The sequence below is a fragment of the Aptenodytes forsteri genome, unplaced genomic scaffold, assembly GCF_000699145.1.
Source record: "Aptenodytes forsteri isolate BGI_AS27 unplaced genomic scaffold, ASM69914v1 Scaffold412, whole genome shotgun sequence".
Classification (NCBI taxonomy): domain Eukaryota; kingdom Metazoa; phylum Chordata; class Aves; order Sphenisciformes; family Spheniscidae; genus Aptenodytes; species Aptenodytes forsteri.
Genome location: NW_008794266.1, coordinates 570,889 through 593,367, shown reverse-complemented (window position 1 = coordinate 593,367; position 22,479 = coordinate 570,889). Strand labels below are relative to the sequence as shown.

Here is a 22,479-nt window from a genome sequence, read left to right as displayed (position 1 = left end):
TTATCCTACTCTGACTTTTGATTGGCAATAAATTAACTTTAATTTCCCCAACTAGAGTCTGTTTTGCCTGTAACAGTAATTGCAGACTGATCTCCCTGTCCTTATCTCGACCCTCGAACATTTCGTCATATTTTCTCTCCCACTGTCCAGTTGAGGAGTGGAAGAGACAAAACAGCTTGGTGGGCATCTGACCTTGGCTAGCCAAGGTCAGGCCCACCCCCCCCCATCCACAAGTTATTTCGCTACCTTGAATGATACCCTAACAAATGTATTTTAAAAATAATTAAGTCCTATTTAATGATTAAGACACATTTCTAATAGCTTCCATAAATAGCCTCCGTATCTGTGTGACAGGGGAAGGGAAATTAAAAAAAAAAAAAATCAAAATTTCTTCCAGAGAAAGATTTCTGAATGAAAATTCCTTTGGTGTCCCACTGTCTTCAAGTGCTTTAATCCCCTTCCCCGCCCTCTTCCCTTAATTGCCAGATGAGACATCCCAGACAACGTAAAAATCTACAAAACAGAGTTCTTACCTGCTTTTATTTTCCTTCCCTTTTATTTTTTCTTGGCCCTTGCCTCCAGTAGGATCCTTGAATGATACCCTAACAAGTGTATTTTAGGAAGACTTAAATTCTATTTCATGATTAAGACACATTTCTAATAGCTTCCGTAAATAGCCTCCGCATCTGCGTGACAGGGGAAGGGAAATGAAAAATTAGGATTTCTTCCAGAGAAAGGTTTCTGAGTGAAAATTCCTTTGCTGTCCCACTGTCCTCAAGTGCTTTAACTCCCCCCTGCCCTCTTCCCTTAATTGCCAGATGAGACATCCCAGGCAATGTAAATATTTACAAAGCAGAGTTCTTACCTGCTTTTATTTTCCTTCTCTTTTATTTTTTCTTGGCCTTTGCCTCCAGCAGGATCCCACTCAACATAGGTACCTTCAACTTTCAAGTTCAGATGAGATGAAGTACTGTCCAAACTGAACACAAATGCTGGTCAGGACAAAATGCGGAACAGTGAAATGGTATAATGCTCTCTCCCAACTGTGGCTATTCACAGAAAATGATGGAAGCAGTAGTAAAATCGTAGCAGAGCACTATTCGACTTAACAGAAACATCAGCTTTTTAGTCTGATGCTTGTAATCAAGGTAAGGAGCCCTTTAAATAAAGGCCAACTATCTACCTTCAGCGTATAGGTTACATCAAAGTAAGTTTTTTCATCTTTGTAATGCTGCAGTATCAGTAATTAAATTCAGGTAGTGCTTTCTGCTAGTTACAACCTACTCCCTAGATTCCTACAATCATGAATGATTTTAAAAGGTATGCTTATTTTCCACGCTCTGCAGCACTGATTCTCCAACAAGGTGTTTATGATTAATAAGGATTGCAAACTTGGGGAATACTAACTTGACAGGGTAGCACATACAGGCAAGGCCGAGTTGAACTGTGAAGTCAACTGCAGATACAAGAACAGTAGAGGATGCATGCAACTAGAAGAGACTTGGTATTTGCTGCAGCCAAGTCCTTCATCCAAGAAAACAAAACTAATACAACATGCCAAGTCCCCTAAAGATGTTTACTTACAGACTCTTCTGTAAGTGTCCTAACACCATCAGATATTATAGTCTGATTCTGAAAGAAAGTACACTTGAGATTTTAAGAGTTTAGAGCTCAACAGCACCCAACTCTAAAAAACAGTAAGGTAAGCACACGGACGAGGATACTGAGTGTCCATGGGCCGATTATTAAAGACAGTGAACTAAATGTTCACACAGAAATAACGAAAATAATATGGGAAGCTTGATAGCTGCCCCAACAATCAAAACCAGAACTATTTTTCTGGTACTGGAGCAAGGAATGTAAGTGGCTGTTAAATGGATACTGTCGATCTGACGATGACTGTGGCTTAAGAATACTAAAAGCGTTTTAGAAAAGTTACCAGAATGCACATCAGCTCATTCAAATTGGATATAGCTTTGTTTTTATGAAGTAACATTCACAAGTAACAGGATTTATATTTTAATTATCCAGTTCATATCAGTCATTTTGCCCTTTACACTACAGACTTAGCTATAATTAAAGCCTCAGGATCATTATCTCCACCATAATAGTTAAGATTTGTGTTCTGTCACAAAACTTCTCCTCCAAGAATTTTTTTTTCTAGTTTATTTACAAAATGATGTTAGGAAGCCACCATCCTCAGACCAACTGATTTCTAACACAATGACTTAATAACTTTAGCAATTTGGAGCTGCCCTTTTTAATATTGACAGTGATTAGAATCTACAGCTACAAAGTCAAAAAAATTCTTTTCAGCACCTTCTATTTATAGAAAGCTATTACCTGTCACATGCTAAGTACCAATAACCAGCCAACTACACCAACTGGTTAGATGCCCTAAGAGTCCTACCGATGCTCAGCAACAACATTCATCTTCTCTTGCTATCTGTTGGCATGACGTAGCAGCACATAATATTGTCAATCCACAGTTCAAAACAACCGATGTCAAGCTCTGTTGGAGAAAGTTGTATCACTACCTCATTTTTAGCGTCTGAATGCTAAAAGGCCAGTTTTGTGCCAATAAGCTTCTTAATCCTTTACAGAAATGGTTGTTTTCCTTTTCACTTAGGAGACACATTTCAGCAGTGCTCATGCAGAAGCAGACTTAACATACAAGTTCATATATGAAGGCAGAACAGTAAGTGCAGGGTTTTCACTACATCTAAGGTTAGGGTCTTTCAAATTTTACCTTTGGTCTCCAGAGTCACAGGATCGGAGTATTCCCCTGCCACAGCTTTGTTGCAAGCTTGTACTCTAAGGTTCATGTATTTTGTATCAAATTTCAGACCTAAAAATGAATGTTTAGAAACTTAAATTGACATTAATTACCGACAATTTTTACAAGACTAAGATCTATTCCATGTAGCTGTCTTCCATTTATCTCAATCTGCAAAAAACAAGCTTAAATATCAGTGTGAACTTCATTTAACACAGGATTTTTTACAAAAACCTCAAAGTCAAAATAAAAGGCAGAGCCATTATTGTACAAACCACCCAAGACTAATGTGAAACAGCGGAAGCTTCATTACATACAGGAAAATGGGTATTTTGCAAAACTTCCAAGCATATTCTTGGTTTTGAAGTATAAAAAAACCTTTACCTGATAATGTATATTCAGTAGCTTTAATATAGTCTATCAGTTCCCAGCGCTGTTCATCTTTTACTCGAGGAAGCCCATCGAAGTTGGTTTTCCTATACTCCAGTACAAAATGATCAATTCTGCTGTCTTCTTCAGGCATTCTCCACGATACTGTTATGCAGTTATCAGCAACCAGACATGCTGTTAGATCTATCTCTGGAGCTTTAGGGACTGCAAAGACAAATATACAGATCAGTTTAAAGAAGAGAATGGACTGAATATTAATTTGTTCTCCTTGGATTTATAGAGTTCAGAAGTTGCCCTTGGCCAAGTAACGCTCATTCCCTTTAGAGGATCTATTCCATTAGCAAAGCATGATAGAAGACTAGGCATATCACTTTCACTTAACACGCATTTTACAAAACAAGAAATACGCATTAGGTCTAGAGTGAACATTTGTATCACATTTTCCAGATGTTTGTTTTGTCAGTAAGTTGGGCTGATCCCCTTCTGGAAGCAGTAAGAAGGACATGCTAGAGTAGAGTGGACTTGCAATTATGAACCTACATTTAGGATAACACTACACAGGAAGAACATTAAGAAGCAAACTTTTATTTCCGAGTCTTTGGAAGGCAAGTACAGCTGCAGCCCTCAAACAGTATCACTTAAGTTTACTTCCACCACTACAGACAACTAATGGTGTAATAGTTTCCACTAGCCAGTCAGCAGTTATCTCGTTTTCTTTCCATTTCATCCTTTGTCTGGAAAGAAGGGGAAAGAATTCCTAAGATTCACTAAAGAAAAGTCTGAAGTTTTGTTTATAGACAATAGCAGTCTATTTCCATGAAATCAAAGAGCACTTAAGTCACTGGAAAATGTTTTTCAAAAAAGGCATTTAAATACTCTTCGTAGTGTCCAAAGTACATTCAAGGAAGACTTTTGCTGGAGGAAGTGAAAAAGATGTTTTATCGTTTGCAGTTTTTGGAGGAAGGATCCGCACAAGCTTTTCCTTTGTTTCAGCATTCACAAAAGCTTGAAATAAAAGTGGCCTGCAAGTCAACGTATCAAGCAGGAACATCCAAAAAGTACAATACTGATGCATCTGTGCAACCGACAGACCTGCACATTTTATTTGTCAAAAATTATCCCTTTTCATAACTCTCAAACCCTTAGCTGTGTTGTTCTGTATAGTTATGTCCCAGTGACCTCTTATTACATACAGGTTGCCTTTATGCAGTTGAAACGACTATTTCTTGAACAGATTGTTAGCCATGACTCCCCTCCACAATGACTGATGACAATCAGCATCCCATTAATTATGGTTAAGTCATTTAGAGATGTGTAATTTTACCATCTATATTACAAACACTTCCTAGCTATAACTTCTATAGCTAGGAGCAGAAGGCCTAGTTTGCTTTATGCACACTACTTCATACCTTCCTACACCTTCCCTTCATGATCTGTTCAAGTATTTTAACCTAGCACTACTGAAATGCACCCTTTTACCCCTCACATCCCTGCAGTTTAAGCCAAGCAGGAATTACACTGAAACTGGTGGTATAGGTTTGAAGTGTTTGAGAACAAATAAGCAGCACAGAAGAGACTGAAAGCAAAAAGTATTCAAGTCTGTACTGGTTTTGGCTGAAACAGTTACATTTCTTCATAGAGGCTTGTACGGTGCTAGGCTTTGGATTTGTGATGAAAACAGTCTTGATAATACAGGGCTTTTAGTTATCGCTGAGCAGCATCAAGCCCTTTTCTGCTTCTCACACCACACCATCAGTGAGTAGGCTGGGGGTGCACAAGAAGCTGGGAGGGGACACAGCCGGGACAGCTGACCCCAACTGACCAAAGGGATATTCCATACCATATGACGTCACGCTCAGCATATAAAGTTGGGGAGGAAGAAGGAAGGGGGGGACCTTTGGAGTTATGGCATTTTGACTTCCCAAGTAACAGCCATGCATGATGGAGCCCTGCTCTCCTGGAGATGGCTGAACACCTGCCTGCCGATGGGGAGGAGTGAATGAATTCCTTGTTTTGCTTTGCTTGTGTGTGCAGCTTTTGCTTTACTTATTAACCTGTCTTTATCTCAACCCATGAGTTTTCTCACTCTTACCCTTCCAATTCTCTTTCTCATCCCACCACGGCAGGGGAGAGTGAGCAAGCAGCTGTGTGGTGCTTAGCTGCCTGCTGGGGTTAAACCATGACAAATTCTCAAGTGTTAATCACATGCACTTGTCATCAAATTTCAAAGTCATCCAACAATAATTTGATGATAATATCAGTAAGATCCCTAATTTTTCTTTTTCCTAAGATGAGGACAAGTATTTCAGAACATATACCTGTAAGTTTAGCTATCTACCCCAATTTTTTTTGTCATGGTATAAGATACCAGATAAAGAGTCTTCCATGCGTTTGGACTGACCAAGTCTTCAGCATAATTCTGGCAAGCAGTGTTCAAATGCCAGCATTACCACAACAACAAACCTGTTTTCAACTTCCCACAGTAGGACATCGGTATTTCCTGATGTATGAAGGTCTATCAATGCTCAGTGCAATTTTGCCTGCAACAGTTTGAGCTATCAGTATGTGGTGTCAAAGTAATTTGATAGCTTGGCACTACAGTAGAAAAAGCGAGATTGATATACAGACAGTTAATTTTCCTGTTTACAAATCAAAGGCCCAAACAATTTAAATTCCTATGTATTTGATAAGGAAAATGCATGTATAAGAAGGGTCATACTAAATAGTATCTTCATCTAGATACAAGACTTTGTTCATGCTTGCTGTTAGATCTTCAGGCTCCCATTCCTGTTAAACAGGTGCACTGTGATCAGCTTACCTACCTTGTTCCCTTTTCTATGAAATACAGAGCAATGACTGCCATCCAGAGTCTAACCTGGCAGGCAGCTAACCGCCACACAGCCATTTGCTCACTCCCCCACCCCATGGGATAGGGGAGAGAATTGGGAAAAAGGTAAAGCTTGTGGGTTGAGATAAAGACAATTTAATAGGACAGAAAAGGAAGGGAAAATAATAATAATAATATTAAAAGAATATACAAAACAAGTGATGCACAATGCAATTCCTCACCACCCACTGACCGATGCCCAGCCAGTTCCCAAGCAGCAGTCACTGCCCCCCAGCCAACTTTCCCCCAGTTTATATACTGAGCATGACATCACATGGTATGGAATATCCCTTTGGCCAGTTTGGGTCAGCTGTCCTGGCTGTGCCCCCTCCCAGCTTCTCGCTGGCAGGGCATGAGAAGCTGAAAAGCCCTTGACTAGTGTAAGCATTACCTAGCAACAACTAAAACATCGGTGTGTTATCGACATTATTCTCATACTAAATCCAAAACACAGCACTGTACCAGCTACTGGGAAGAAAATTAACTCCATCCCAGCCGAAACAAGGACAGACTAAAAAGTGAATTTCTGCCTAGACACTGCTAGCTGACCACTAGGAATAGTGTTGGTAATTTACTACACCTGCTACCACATACTGTATCTGCAGCATACAAGATAAATGGGCAAAAATGTAAACTGATGCTGCCAAGTCCTTAACAGATTTGGATTAGTGACCTAGAGATGAAAGAACTCACATCCCTGCCAGCAGTACCCTTGTCAATATATTCTTGGTATCAGCCAAGGGCAAAGTGGTTTAAACAGGAAAGCAATATGAATAAAAAGACATGAAAGATACATACCAGAATACTGCACCTAAGTTTACTTTCAAACAGTAACAAACAGATGCATCAATACACATTTTGTATTATGGTAATATCACTGCCCTAGTAGACTACCCCTCTCTTGCATTTCAGACCATATCACCACTCTTGTAAGCGACATATTAGCTTACAGTTCCATGCATAACACTACTGCAGATGACTAGGACTTCAGGGCATCACTAAGCATCAAGCTAGGAGGTACAGTCTTGAGAAACTTAAGATAACTTCAGGAAGTACAGAGGAACTGACAACTCAAGAAAAAGCATGGTCTGGAAGACTCATTCTCACTTCTGAGATAAATGTTATTTTCTGAAATGCCATATTACGTAGAAATTAACACAATAAAATCAGAAAACTCTTCTACCGTTGAGGTATTCAGCTTAACATCCAATCAATAAGAATGAGTCTAGGTACTCTGAAAAATTTGCTCATTAGGGTACAAGACGTGTGGTTTGGTTTTGTTTGTTTTAAATATAGTAAGTTATTCATGTAGTAACAAATTAAACTCACTGCATTCAGTTTTTACCTGGCAAAAACTTTACAGCCTGGAGCATGCGCCTTTCCAAAGTGAAGTCCACCATCAAATGAGTCATACTATCACTGACCTTTGGTTTCAGAGAGATGCGGAACGCTGAAGCCATTGTGACTCTAAAGTCAAGAAAGGAACATTAGCAAAATGTATTTTGCATTGTTTAAGTCCTATAGCCATTCTCAAAAACAGCAATCAGATAATCTGTATCGTTAATGTCAAACTGTTAGCCAAAATACTGATCAAAGACCAGAACATTTTTCTAACAGGTAACTGTTCACCATTTAGCACAGACTCCAAAATAGAAAGTTTTGCTAATGTGACTGTCTGGTGCGAGCTCCCAGTTGTTCCATATTACCAGGCAAAGAAAGACTAGAATTGGCTAGAGAAAAGCTTAAAACTTCTTTTACTTGTGAAAAAATTTGGATAAGAGACAAAACAAAACTAGTATCACTTTACACAAAATCAGGAAGCGTGAAAAATCTAAAGCACTGCAGAATAAGGATGTTTTATATACTGAGAAATTTGAAACTTAAACCTTTAGTTTAAAAAGGTCCAAAGACTTTTCAGCTCGACAAGATCCACTCATTACCTCCAAAGTGCATTTTCACATGTTAAAAATTGCTCAGAAGGCATTTATAAATAGCAGTGAACAAGCTGAATATTCTGATTTCATATCTACCTCTGATCTTATCAGGAGATGAAGAAATGTTTAAGTTGCAGACACCATATTGCTTTGGAACATGCAAGTATCAGATCAGCCTTACAAGATACACTGAAGCACAGCTCCCATTTCCACTTTTGAAATCTTAGCTCACTCCTTATTCTGAATACTCCTAAGACACTCCTGTATTCCATCAACGACACCACCAAAAAAAAGGAGGACAAGTCTCTTGTACAGTTCTGTAACTCTGAAGGCATCGGGCCATGCAGCAGAATTTGAATAACATTGATTCAGACAGCACACAGGTCCTAACTCCTGCTTAAAAAAAGAGATTCTTAACTAGAAAGTAATATACACACCACAAAAGAAAGTCAACTACAGACACTTGTATCCGATTTACACCCACAGATCTGTGGCACCTTTAGAACACCAAATAGCTCACAGGAAGTGATATGCATTAAGTACTTCACTAGTATGTAAGAGATTGTGTGCTAACTACAGGTACATTAAAGAACGGTGAAAACCAAAAAATTCAGGTAGTGAAGAAGGGGGAGGAAATATGAAGTTGAGTATTAAAGATATAAGCATGTTGAGAATGACAAGCATTACAATTTTGGGATATAAGACAATTATGACACTGAACTGAACATCATAAAATAGACAGGTCAATTGATTTCCCAAGACAGAGTTGACGTTCTGAAATTCAGTATAGGCTGCCTAGTCCACTGCTCAGCCAGATGGGTAGAGTAAATCTCTCCTTAAGGAAGAATAATCCTCTGATTAGCAGCAAGAGAACACTGAGTCGTCAGCTTCAGACAGCTTTTTAACTTCTGTTTAGGCACCGATCTTAGAGAACCAGCCACAATTGGTTCAAAAGGATTAGATCACAGTATTTCAAAAAACCAGAAGAGTAAGAGGATGCTTATTATAGATAAAAAGTATGAAGATTCCTATCACTGACACTATCCCTCTGATTTGTTAAGGACACTAAATCTTCACCCTTGGAAAAGCAAAGATTAATTTCTCTGGCAATTACTCATTTTACACAAAACTTCAGAGAATTTAGACAATCAGACCCTTCCTTGAAAACCTGTAAATTGAAAGCCAACCTATTTGGTCCATAAGAGCAACATATGCTGGAAACACCCTGTGAGCTGTCTTTCAAAATATTAAGCACATCATAGTAAGTTTTCTGAACCAGAAGGTCAAACTCTCAGAATGTAGTTATCATCCTTCCAAGTGAAGAAAGATGGCCTTAGCATTTATTTTGAAACAGTAAAGTTTTGCTTTCTAAACAATAGTTTGAAGACACAGTTCAAAGAAAAGCTACCAGAAATAGCAATTTCACTGACATTAGTCAGTGATGTCACCAGAAATATTTCAACAGCTACAAGACTTTTTATATTCAAAAGGAAAATTAGCTAGCAAAAGTCTGTAAGTGCTTAAAAAAAAAAACAGCAAGATTTTCTCATAATTTAAAGGGACAGAGTCAGCTTGAAACATTATTAAATTTCAGCCATCAGGTATTAACAACAAATCAGAAGTTTATTATTAATAATAATGATATACTATATTAATGATATATATACTTACAGAGCAGAAGTCTGTAAGTGCTTAAAAAAAAACAGCAAGATTTTCTCATAATTTAAAGGAACAGAGTCAGCTTGAAACATTATTAAATTTCAGCCATCAGGTATTAACAACAAATCAGAAGTTTATTATTAATAATAATGATATACTATATTAATGATATATATACTTACAGAAATAATAAAAACAATAGCTGCTGCAGAGCTCCACTTCCCTGCATTAAAAACATCTTTCTCTTTATTAAGGTATGAAAGGCCAACAGTCAGCAAGGAAAAACACTACGTGGGAAGCATAGAAGTTTTTAGTTCTCTCTCAAAAGTTGTCATGTCACAACAAACACTTAGAAAAGAGTCAATGAACTTGATTTAAGCTGACTATGACCCTTTCAAAATAAATGCATTTTCAAGGATAACATTAATTCAAAGACACAAAAGTGACAGACTTTGTACTGTACCTATCTTTGATCTGTCTGGCAGCCTTGATGCATGTCAGGGAGAAGAGAGAGAAAGTAGTTAGTATTTCCATGCAAGTATCAATGGCGGTAACATGCAAGAAGGCTGAGAACCTCAGCTGTATCGCTCGGATTTAAAGATCAAAATGAGTTTAACATTTTCATCAAAATAAGTTTTCCCACAAAGCATGTTAATAGTATTGGTTAGAACTGCAACAATGTATCACCTGGGAAAGAACTGATCAAGAACCACACCAAACCAATTCCAAATTACTCAACTTCCTGGGTGTGACTTTGTCTCTTCAGATTTCTCTTAATCAATTAAGTTACTCTCCATCACATTTTAAAAGAGCTACATGACCAAGTCAGTAAAATGTAACTACCATGGTATTTTCTGTGAACCTATAAAGCGCTCATTAGTGGCATGTAACCTGACTTGTTTGGCTATACATCATAGGATGTATACTCTGACAAACAAGAAAAAATAGGACTTGCTTTAAACTTTTCCTCTGAAATTTATTGTACTATTCCAACAATACTTCCTAAAAGGCTCTCTCCGTATGTCACTATTCAAAACCACAGAACATAGTTTTTCCCAGCATTTAAATGATACCACTGAAGCATATGCAGAAGTGGTGATGGCATGTTTCAAAGATAAACATTAACTAGCATTTGGAGAGACAAAATCCCTGTCCTTCACCAAGAGGAACTGCAAACCTAAGACAAAATGTTATTGTTGAAGTAGTGATGGCTTAGTTAGGTCTGTTGAATCTATGCTTGGAGTTAACATTGCTACTTGATCTAGTTGCCATTCAGCTGAACTACTTCCCTTCCAAAGAGGAGACAAGAAACATCAGGTAGCTTCCCAGTTTAAAGTCAATCCAAAGTGGAGGACATACAAATTTTTCATTAAATACAAAGCACACTCAATTAAAAAAAAAAAATCACAGTTGTCCCTGCTATAAAACCAATTTTATATTCCCAAAGTGGGAAGGAGAAAAAAACAAGTGTTTAGAAATAATTTAGCTTATGCAGCAGCTTTGTTTTACCTCAAACCAAAGTTACTGTAGGAACTACTGACTGATTTTCCTACAGGACAGCTGTAGACAAAACAGAGCTACTTAAAAACAAAAGCCTTCTTCATAACTTCTACGCCTTGTGGAATATGTGGTAGCCAGGACTCAATGAACACTCTTCGGCAAGACAGTCCTGGATTAACTCCTTTGAATTTAGTTTGTTTCCAGGCTACTGACAAAGAAGGGTATCAGCCCAGCTCAGATGAGCTGCCAGCAGTGTCAAATCACATCCTATCTAATCTCCTGTGTGCTGTCATCCATGTTCTTTTGACTTTCAGGTAAGCCAATTCAGCGAATAAAGCCACCAAAAATCTAACATAGAAAAAAAAATTAAAAAAATAATCTTAGTTTAGTCTTAGCTATTTTCTGATAGCAGCAAGAGAACACTGATTTACTAGAGGATCCAAAGAAAATTTGTGCCAATAAAAGACAGTCAGGGCTGGAGCTGCCCTTTCAGGAACACCTGGTATGCCTATTAGCAGAGCAATAGATTTAGCTGGCTAATAGCCAAGGCAATATTACCTTAAAATGCCATATCCAAAGGCACATTTACAAGTGCAAGCTAGTGTAATACAAGTTTCAAATCCTAGATACTAGAGTTCACTGAATTGGATTTCAGTATCTTAAGCCACAGACTCCAAATTTAAAGAGATTTTACCCCCAGGAAACACTCAAATAACTTTCCTTAGGGTATCTGATTGAAAAAAGCATTAGAGATAGCTGAAAAGAGGTATCTGATTGAAAAAAGCATTAGAGATACCTGAAAAGAAACAACAACAACAGTAAATTCAAAGCTACATTCTGCATAGTGCTCAAGAGCTAACATAATTTTTGCACATTGCTATGACAAGACAGAACGGACAACTCAAACCGAAGTGCTAAGAAAAATATTCAGTTTAGGAATTGTCACTCTTCAAGGCAAATAAATCAAAGCTGACACTCAGGAAGCACGACAGCACACAAACACGTTGCCAAAAGGTATAATTGACACAGTAAGACAGCTTTCCTGCCCGCTCTTTTAGAATAATTTGTATCCTTGTTCCTGTTAAAATGCAGAAAGGCAAAAGTAATTGGGTCTTGGATTTGGCGTGGCTGACCCCACTACTAACACGAGGATTATTACAGCAAGCCTAATGTACTGAGTCAGTGTATATGTAGAACTGTTTTATTAATTTGTAAGTATATTCTTCCAGTTAGATACATGTTGCCTTATTTACAAGTTTGCTATGGTAAAGTACACATTACTTATATTGGAATCACAATGTGAGGCCCAAATCAGGCTCTTGCCTACACAGTACACAAATGCATTAGAAGGTTTTGGGGAATAGAGGAAGAGCTGCCCTGAATTCAGTTTTGTAAGATCTTTCAGGACAGCTATAGAGTTCAGGGTTACAAATTAAAGATCCACAGCTTGCATGAAGTTCTGCAAAACAAACATCTTGTCACCCACAGATGGCTGCAGCTAGAATACAGAGACTCTCTGCAAGCACCATGTAAGAGCGCTAGGCAACTGACAGGTCACTTGCCATGGCTTTGAGTGCTGGCCATCACACATTTTGTAAGTCTTGGTTCAGTTTTAGAGATTTATTTCACCCTCACTTTCCGGGTTTGCTTACCTAGCGTCAGTGCAAGTTTGCTTAACACTGACAGTTGTCCAGCAGAAGGGATTCCTTTCCCTTCCCCATTACTCTAAGTAAGAAAAAACTTACTTTATTAGAAATTGCATAGAAATTCAAGACTGTAGTGCTTGACTCGGCCTCCTCAACAGAACATCAATTGTATTTTTATATGCCTCTCTATCCTCACTCTCCATATTCCCGGTAAGTTTGCAGGGTCCAGTACAGTAATGTAAAGGACACTTCAAATTGAGATGAATACCAACATCTGCCTTATGCACATCTGTTCAATGTTTTCTACCTTTAAGAATTCCACAGGGTCCTTTATGTCCAGTGACTGCGCAGCAAGTTCCAGAAGCTCTTCAGAACTCTCTAGGGCATTACTACACTGGCTAAGCTGATCCTGAAGCAAAAACAGAAAGTAAGAATAAATTTATGTATTCACATTTAAAAAGGTTTATAAACTACCAGTACTAGAACTACATGGCTTTGCTATGCATTAGATAAGGTAATAAGTTGTTACAAATCAAGGCTATTACCTCTGACACATCGTGTTAACTAGAACTTCTCTGTGCTTCACAAGTGCACAGTGATACATGGCACATCCTATAAACCCAAAGGGGAAAAAGTTGGATAGGTGGTGAAGTCTCATTTAAAAGCCAGATTTCATTTTAAGGCCTGTTTCTCCCAACATCAGGATTTCAGAAGCAAAGAAATGTTTACATCTGTATACACTACAATTTCTATTTACAGAACTGCACTTCATCAATGAACTGATACTGTTTAATGTAGCAGTAGCCTTGAAAAAGGCAATGATTTTATCCCCAACCAGCTCTAGAATTGTCACAAGACAATCATGAAAATCAATATTGCTGTATAACAAATGGGGATAGTAGAGGAAGAGGAACAGAGGAAGAAGTGCAGAAGAGAAATTTCTTTCAGGATTATCTAAACGTCTATCATTAGTAAACTACCATTCCCAGTATATAAAATAGCCCACAGAAAACTTCCAGTATTACATACTATGGGTATATCCCTAAAAAGATTAGTTCTGAATACACTGCAGGATCCTAAACATACCGTAGATTAAACAAGATGCGCATTTTAAACCTGCCAGCAGCTTTTGCATGGCCATTCAACCTACAGCTGTTTTTCTACTCATGTGATATTTAGTGTAATATCTCAGAACAAGTCAACAGCAAGTAATTATTTTTCTTTAAAACACTTTGTGGAAAGACAGCTTGCTCTAAAGTAGTCACTGTGTGTCCTGGTTTCGGCAGGGATAGAGTTAATTTCCTTCCTAGTAGCTGGTACAGGGCTGTGTTTTGGATTTAGGATGAGAACAAAGTTGATAACGCACCAATGTTTTAGTTGTTGCTAGGTAATGCTTACACTAGCCAAGGACTTTTTAGTTTCCCATGCTCTACCAACTGAGAAGGCTGAAGGTGCACAAGAAGCTGGGAGGGGGCACAGCCAAACTGGCCAAAGGGACATTCCATACCATGTGACGTCATGCTCAGTACATAAACTGGGGAAAGCTGGCCAGGGGGGCCGCTGCTCGGGGACTGGCTGGGCATCGGTCGGCGGGTGGTGAGCAATTGTACTGTGCATCACTTGCTTTGTGTATTATTATTATTACATTATTATTATTTTATTTCAATTATTAAACTGTTTTTATCTCAACCCACGAGTTTTCCCTCACTTGTGCTCTTCCAATTCTCTCCCGCATCCCACCACGGGGGGGGGAGTGCATGAGCAAGCGGCTTTGTGGTGCTCAGTTGCCAGATGAGGTTAAACCACGACACTGTCACAACAGCAACCAACAGTTGCATCAACTTCAAGAACAGACCAGTCTCAAGCACTTCAGAAGTGTGACTAGTTTTGGCAAGTGTGGTGAGTTGACCTGGGCCAGCTGCCCCTCAGATTTACTGTTCAAGGATAAAATAGGAGCAAGGAAACAGTCCAACAGCTAAAAGTTTGTACACAGTTTCCAGATAACTTCTGAAGCATGCCATTAATGCAAGTTGTCATTCATCTAATACAGCTGCTCTCCTCTTTGGAGGATATCCATTGCTGACAAACTCAGATATACCATGATACTGCCAAAATGTCCCAGGCAAACACCTCAAAAGAAAGAAGCAAATGCCAAAGGCATTTTCAAACAGCTTTGCAGAAATGACACGGTAACCAGATGCTTCCATTAGCATCTTACTGAGATGCATCTGCATTTGGGAGTTAAAAGTAAATACTTCAGTGTCATTAAAATACACTGCCCCAAAATGAAGCAATATATTTTCAAAGCAAGTGTTTAAGGAGAATTTCTAATTTTCGGCCTTAACTTCCAAGGAAATTATTTGGGAGGGTTTAGTCTAAATATTAAATCCTCACTCTTTTCCACCATTATGTAGCCCCAGTATTTTAAGTTACAGCTTATTCTCAACAAGAGCATCTAGTAAACTATAAAAGACTAAATACAGCACAAGCACTTTAAGAGGACAATAAATTAAGCAAGCCCATTCCTTTAAACAGGATGTTTAGGCCTCACTGAAGTTCCTTGGTTTCCTCATACAAAGTTAGTTTTCAGTTCCAGTCAAAGATAATGGCTTGGATTAATGCATTCAATGCAACAGTTTTCATATGTTAGTTTGGTTTGGTAGACTGACTGTTAGGAAAAGCATTCCAGCAGTGCCTCAGCTACAGAGGAAGCTTGGTCTGTCATCAAGTAAAAAGAATGTCCTTCGGGCCTGTAGTTAGAGAACAGCCTTAGCTGAAAGACAAGTAGGGCACTTAACAACTGTGTCAGTGATCTGTAACATTCCACTTGTCTTCATCCTCTTCTGACTAAGTAGCAGCTCAGCTGTTCAACACAGATACTGGGCAGCAATTCTTGATACAGCTGTATCACACTGACAAGCTTTCAGAATAACTTGGTTCAACCACACCTGAGCTTGATCAAATTAGATTAACTATCAGAAAATTAACAGAATTAACAGAAAATTTCAATGGTCAAGTCAAACTGCCAGATGAATAACTATCAAAACAGTTTTCAGTTCCAGAATAATTTCTTGCAAGATTAACTTTTGCAAGTTTTTCTTCACTAGAAGGTAGAATAACTGATACATGCCACAGTTGAATTTCTCCTGCAAGCTGTTCATTGAGAAGCACTTATTCTTTAAGCATTTAACTCCTAAGTGTCCCTGGATGTGGGTAGACCTCTGTCCATTGAGAAACTTCAGAAGGACTTAAAACAGCCATATGGGGAGAAAGATTAAACTGGAGGTGGAAAAGTGCACTTAAGTGCTTAACTTAAATTGTGCACTCAGAAGTTCTGGAATGTTTTACACCCAGCCTTTTAAGTATGAACATAAAACAGACCTTATAAGGAAGCCTGTGGAATTTGTTTCAGGAAACCGCTCCTAGAACTTCTTTAAACTGACTAGACACGAAAAGGTGAACTTTTTCAGGAACAAACGTCTTTCTTATTGCTTTGCAAGCAAAAAGAACTACACAAAAGAATGCTGCAATGAGGATCATTTAAAGAATGACTTAAACATTTAAACAGAAACAGCTTCTGTTTAAAAGATTTAACCATGCTTTGGCCCCACGCAACTAGATTTTCTGAAAGCTAGAGCCAACTTGCTACACACTACTGGAAAAACATAGACTTTGTAAGTGTTTCAGAAAGTTACGTTTTTGTTTCTGTTTCTCTGAAACCCACTGGAAAGCTTCTCCTGCATGAAACTATACAACTACAAGCTGGTGAAGTTCACGTAGCAGGTACCAGTGTAACCTGTTCCCAAGCAATTCCCATATGTCTTCCAGTGTACATTACAATTTGCCTGATGTTAACAAGTAGAGGATGACCAGTTCTGTCAATAGGAGACCAGCCTTTGTGCTTAGGATACCCGGCATGATTCTCAACTATAAGTTCAAGCCTGAGCAAATCACTTAGCCATGTCTACAGGTTCAGATGCTCATATTCCAAACTGGAGGAAGAAACCAATTTCAGTGCAGAAGCTGTTCATTGGTCTGAAGGTAGTAAACACATCTAAGCCCTGCTCCTCTGCAGCCACTCTCCACCCGTAAGCTCTACAAGCAATACCACTTCCTTTCTACATAACAATGTTGAGAACTTAAATATGCTAGAGACCATGAAGTACCCTAGAAGGGACCAGAGAAGTACTTATATCAAAGAAAACATTTACCTTATACTTACTGCATTTCTTGCAACGCTACAAAAATCTCACTTTCTGTTGAGATTTAAAATAGCAGTCTAAAACTGCTTCTCTCAGCTGCAAAAGTTTACAGATGTAGTTAGTTACCTGCAGAGCTTGAATTTTACGAGCCTCTTCTTGCTGAATAGTGTTGGCCATACTCCCCTTCATCTCATCCAATATAGAATACAGACCATCAAATTCTTCATCCAACTCACTGATTGCATTAGAAGAGTTTACCTGAGAAGAGAATTGAAACTGCTGCAATTTGTATTGGAAAAAATATAGCCTAGTCTCCTAGACTGAAAGTCACATTGTTTGCCCAAACATGCTTTGCCATGACTACTAGATACCTTGCTGCTGCTCCTCACCTTATCAACAGAGAAAAAATACTAGGAATGAGGGACACTTCCTAAGCAGACTTTACATCAGGACACTGAAGACTGAGATCCATGAAAATTCCATGATACTCAAACTTGCACAGAACCAACATACTTGGCAACTTTCTTCCATGCCAAAAGGCCTCGATTTCCCTCTCACAATTATATATGGATTGCTAGATGTTTATAAGGAGGTAGTTAACCAGTTCCATATAAAATGGTTTCATTTGATACTAAAAACTGCTGGATGATTTCCATTTCTGCAGTTAACTTGGCTTAGCTTTAACACAAAACAAACAATTTACAGCTTATTGATAGGCTAAAGGAACCCAAACCTCATCCTAGTGTAGTTGCTCTAAAAATTAGGTCTAACTTAACTTAAGCCCAACAATTTGCAACTATTGAAAAGAGAAATAGCAAAGAATTTTCTCTCAAGTAGCAGGATGGTTTCATTTTTCAGTCTGCCAAGCAAACTAGAAGTTCAAAAAAGATACACTACTTCCAACTACCAGGAGTTTGAGATCTTGCATCAAAATCCAGATTCCCTCTTCCACACAAATCAAATCCTACAATAGCTTTTCGCATGAAAAGCAAAACCACCATACCTTTCAACTAGGGATAGACTTAAAAAATAACATGTTTTTCTATCTGGTTCCAACACGAAGATATATTTTAAACTTGATTCTTGTAGCCCATCCCTTACATAGTACATAAACAGTTTGAGACTGACAAAACTGGAAAGTTGCTCCCTTCTCAGCTACAACTTATGAGCCTTAATATATGTACCTGAACATTTTTTATTGTATGGTTCAGCATGTCAATGAAGTTGTGAATTTCATCATTTTTGTTCGCTAGAGTAGAGACAATCCTTTGCAGAGTCTCCTAGAATTACAAAAACAAGTGAGAGAAGTTGTAAAAGAACCCTGTAATATTTTAACCATCACCATTTCAACATATATGGAAATTTATCATGTACATTCCAGTTGTGGTGAATTCAACTCTTATTCTGATGGGATCAGGAAATACTTTTTCTTAGAAAAGAGAAAGAGTATCAAAAGTCTAAGAAGCATTCAACCAAATTAAAGATCTCCAGTTGTTAGTTTAAGAGAAATCAGGAATCTGTTTTATGATACATCATGGTTTCACATGTTTTGCTACCCATGTTACTGCAACTCCCGAGTCATCTAAACCAGACTACCTACTGGCACCACACTCTGACATATACAACTTCTCCAGATGAGAAAGCTAGTGCTTGCACAATCAAAAAGAGAACCAATAAAGAAAAAAAAGCTGGTAAAAGTTAACCCAGAAGAAAAATTAGCATTTCCTATTGCCAAAAGAAGCTAGTGTTAAATAACTAAGCTGACAGTTTATTCTATATACAGAATAAATCTATGACAGTGATTTGTAAACTTATTCTACAAGTGGCAAAATATTTTGGCGAATAATTTATATATTCCAATTAAAGGTGACCTCAAAGAGGAAAGCTTACTGATAGCTTAGAAAGAGAATCAAGGTTATATCTGTGGTGTACTACTCCAGCTATTAAAAAAGCAGTAGATTCAGCTTACAAAACACACACTAAGCAGGCAAAACTGTTAAGCACATCAAAATGCATTTTTAAATTAAATAAGACTACCAAGTCTAATTTTGTTGAGTAGTCAGTCACATATTCTAAGAATTTGACAAAAACACATCAACACTTGGTACTTAAAACTAAGTCAAGTTGTATAATTAAAGCTCAGAGCGTATCAGCATATGTAAGTAAAAATAAAGGACAAGGTGAGGAGGTAACTAAGAATTTTCTGTTATTTAATTCAGGCTGGTTGATAATAAGTTCTAGAAACAAATCTGACTCTAAAATGCTAGATTTGGCTCTTTAATAATGTCTTAATTATAATTAAGACAGGTTTTACTTTTTTTTTGTAAATCAGTTGGACTCAGAGTTTCAAATTGCTCAGCTTAACATTGTTACTTGACAACACTTAGGAAATCGAGGCATGGGGAGCTAATAAGCACACCTTAAAAACAGCCAGACCACCAAAAAGGTGTTGCAGAGGTCCCTCCCATAAGCAATTTCTTAATAACCATTTACTATTTAGATCACATTCGTTTGCTAAAAAGCAAGAAAAATATTTTATCCTTTCACAACACCCACAGCAAACCTTGACACCATGTCCCATATAAGGAGTATCTTCAGTAGTCCTAAGCCATGCTCGCACCCGTTTCTTCTGACCCCTTCCTCCGCAATTTTCAACGAATCTGCAGTGATGTATTTATTGGTACTCCGGCCCATTGCCTGTTTGCATAGCATCATGTTCACAAAGTTAAACCACTAGCAGAGGAAAGTGAAATTTTACTGCTTTTACCACAGGCATTGTGATGGTGTTTCGTAAAGATATAATGGACCGGCTAGCAATGACTGAAATTAGGACTCCGAGGAAGAGAAACAAGACCAGATTGGCTTCTTTCAGAAACAAAGAGTATAGCAAGTCTTGATCACTTCATTACAGAATCTTTTCATTGTCTGGTTAAAACTGAACATGTTTAAAGAAAATTTTGTACACATTAGAATGGCAGATGAAACGCCATTGTCCAACCAGCTGCTTCTGCATTCACCACTGACCAGAGGCAATTGTTTTCGCATGTCAGACAGCCCGCAGTTAAGCCTTAGATCCTATAAACATAACTGTCAATTTGGATGAATAAGAAAACTCCCAATCCTCTTTCAGCTAGGATTTTAGGGCTTACTCAGTTGCACCACATGGAAAAAAAAATTAGTCGTCTTGTACATAGTACTGAACAATGGTTTTGGTTTTTATAGCTACATACGATTAAAGGAAAAGATCTACATGTGAGGCATGCTTAGAAAGCCTTTACACAGCCAAATACATGGCAGCAACTGGAAGACAGCTGTCAAACAACGTTTTCTACTACATCTAAAGCTAAAGTCAACTCACCAAACAGTGATCAGTACAGCTCTTTAAGTAAGCTACCAATTTGTCCAAACAAATTCCAGCAGGTTTGGTCAAATTCAAACAAGTTTAGAGACCTTCTACAAATGCAGATGCAAGAGGCTTAAAAATATCCACAAGCAGTAGACAGAATTTTTCTTAAACACCAATGCACAAGCCACCAGAACAGAAAGTCAGCTTTTAGGAATCACTAACATATAATATGTAATTTTCTAATATGTAATAAATACATTTTCTTCCAAACATACCAAGACACATGCCAAATTCAAAACACTGCACTGTTGCCATTTCTTCCTTTAACAGGAATTTCTGAAAAGTCATTACAATTACACGTAACAAAAAGGGTGCTAGAAAAGTTACCAACGTAAGCAGCAATTGAGGCTTACAAGTTATTTCATAAAAGAATTACAACAGCAGCGAGCTCAGTAAAGCTTCTTGGTATTTCTACACTGAAGGAAATTTAAATCTATTGCCCATTGATGGATGTAGTATTTTGTAGAATCCTATTACAAATAATTTTCTTTTAGTTTTCTCTCAGGCTAGCATGTGTTAAGCAAGGTCAGTTTCAAATTCATTTTCAAAACCTTATGGCATGTTTATTACAGAAGTAATTTTTGCTGCTATCAGTGAGCTTCATACTGCTCTTCACTTTTATGTCCTATTCTTATTCTCTGAATCTAATACACCCTTTGCAGAAAAAAATGCATAGCATTCATAAAGCAACAGTGTGGATGCACAAGGGATGAAGAACATAAAAGGATATGAAAAAGGATAGGAAGCCCTGCAACATGTGCTGGCTTATAGTCTTGCCAGGACCATAAAAGTAGACAATATACCCTTCTTTGAATAGCTAGTAACTAACATCACATAGCACCTGTTGAAGCAGATGGGCACCTCATAAAAGAGTAAACTTCAATAAATTAAACAATTACATCAGTTCTGTTTAAGAAGCAAGTTATCAACTTGCTCATGATCATACTGAAGTCTTATGACATGACTGGATGCAGAACAGAGTTTCTGAAGCAGCCTCGGGCCTATGACAAAATCCTGTGTTATACTAGCCTTCACATGCTGATCAAATTTCAAACACGAGGACATACTTACTTAGCCTTCATTAATTTAGTCTTCTGCACTTGTCCACACACTGAAGTTGCCAGAGTTTGAAGGAATACTTAAGACAATACAGGTGACAACAGCAAATTAACAAAGTATTGTAAAATACGAGATCAACTGCGACTTTAGTACTGTATTCAGAACCTCTGAGCAGCACTGAAATTCAAATATGATCAGTGACGCCACTCAGGAACATCCACCTAGAGCACCCACAACAGCTCTCATTTGCTTCTTCTCAGAGAGACTAATCTCACATAAAGCAGGCAAAGGCAGACAGACTCAAATTCACAGTATCTACCAGAAGCACACTTTGTCATTTCACATCTCACCTTCCAAAGCATAGATGAGTATGAAGTGGCAGTGCACAAACACTTAACTAAAACAGCAAACATCTGTGATCTGTGTATTTCAAGCTACTAGTAGTGCTAGTTATCCAGACCCCACTCACAAACCAATTTCCAAGCTAAGGAAAGCACAGTCTTCACAGAGACAGTAACAGAAACCCTTTTGGAGTGCTAGACTGAAAGCCAAAAGGCTGAGTCAGAACTTTTTGCAGAGTATCATTTTTAGAAAGCCGAGCCCTTGGCCAGGCACACCTCTGCTCCTCAGTGATTTTCCTGGCAAGTAAGGGAAGGGGGGAATTACAGGGCAGCAACCATAGGGAAAAAAAACCTACAAAACGCTTTTATTAATTAGTTCCCTTCAACACAGGATTACGTCAACGGGAAACAGAAGGACCTATGTACGCACCATAATTATTTATGACAGAAATACACAATGTGAGAGAGCTCTACAACAGAGCCGTACTTCATTAAGATGTAGCAACTGCAGCGGTAACGCCAGCACCCGAGGCAAGCAGACACGGCGAAGTCCCTCTCCCTGGGCGCCCCGCCACTACACTCCCCTGCCCCTCCGCAGGAGGCGGCTTCCCTGAACTCTTACAGCAACCCAGGGGACCAAGGGCCTTTCCCGCGTTGCTGCCGTCCCACAACGCAGCGG

At 38.3% G+C, this 22,479-nt stretch overlaps 1 protein-coding gene across 1 annotated transcript in view; it reads right to left on the bottom strand.

Annotated features, from left to right (window-relative positions):
* The window catches only part of FSD1L (fibronectin type III and SPRY domain containing 1 like), a 37,388-nt gene that overhangs the window by 12,208 nt on the left and 2,701 nt on the right, over positions 1 to 22,479 (bottom strand). Inside the window, exons 4-11 of the mRNA XM_009286381.1 lie at positions 18,179 to 18,274; positions 17,121 to 17,252; positions 13,100 to 13,201; positions 10,110 to 10,132; positions 7,399 to 7,520; positions 3,161 to 3,370; positions 2,750 to 2,848; positions 866 to 992 (exon numbers count right to left, since the gene is read on the bottom strand). Coding sequence (XP_009284656.1) covers positions 866 to 992; positions 2,750 to 2,848; positions 3,161 to 3,370; positions 7,399 to 7,520; positions 10,110 to 10,132; positions 13,100 to 13,201; positions 17,121 to 17,252; positions 18,179 to 18,274 — 911 coding nt within the window. The remainder of the gene's footprint in view (positions 1 to 865; positions 993 to 2,749; positions 2,849 to 3,160; positions 3,371 to 7,398; positions 7,521 to 10,109; positions 10,133 to 13,099; positions 13,202 to 17,120; positions 17,253 to 18,178; positions 18,275 to 22,479) is intronic.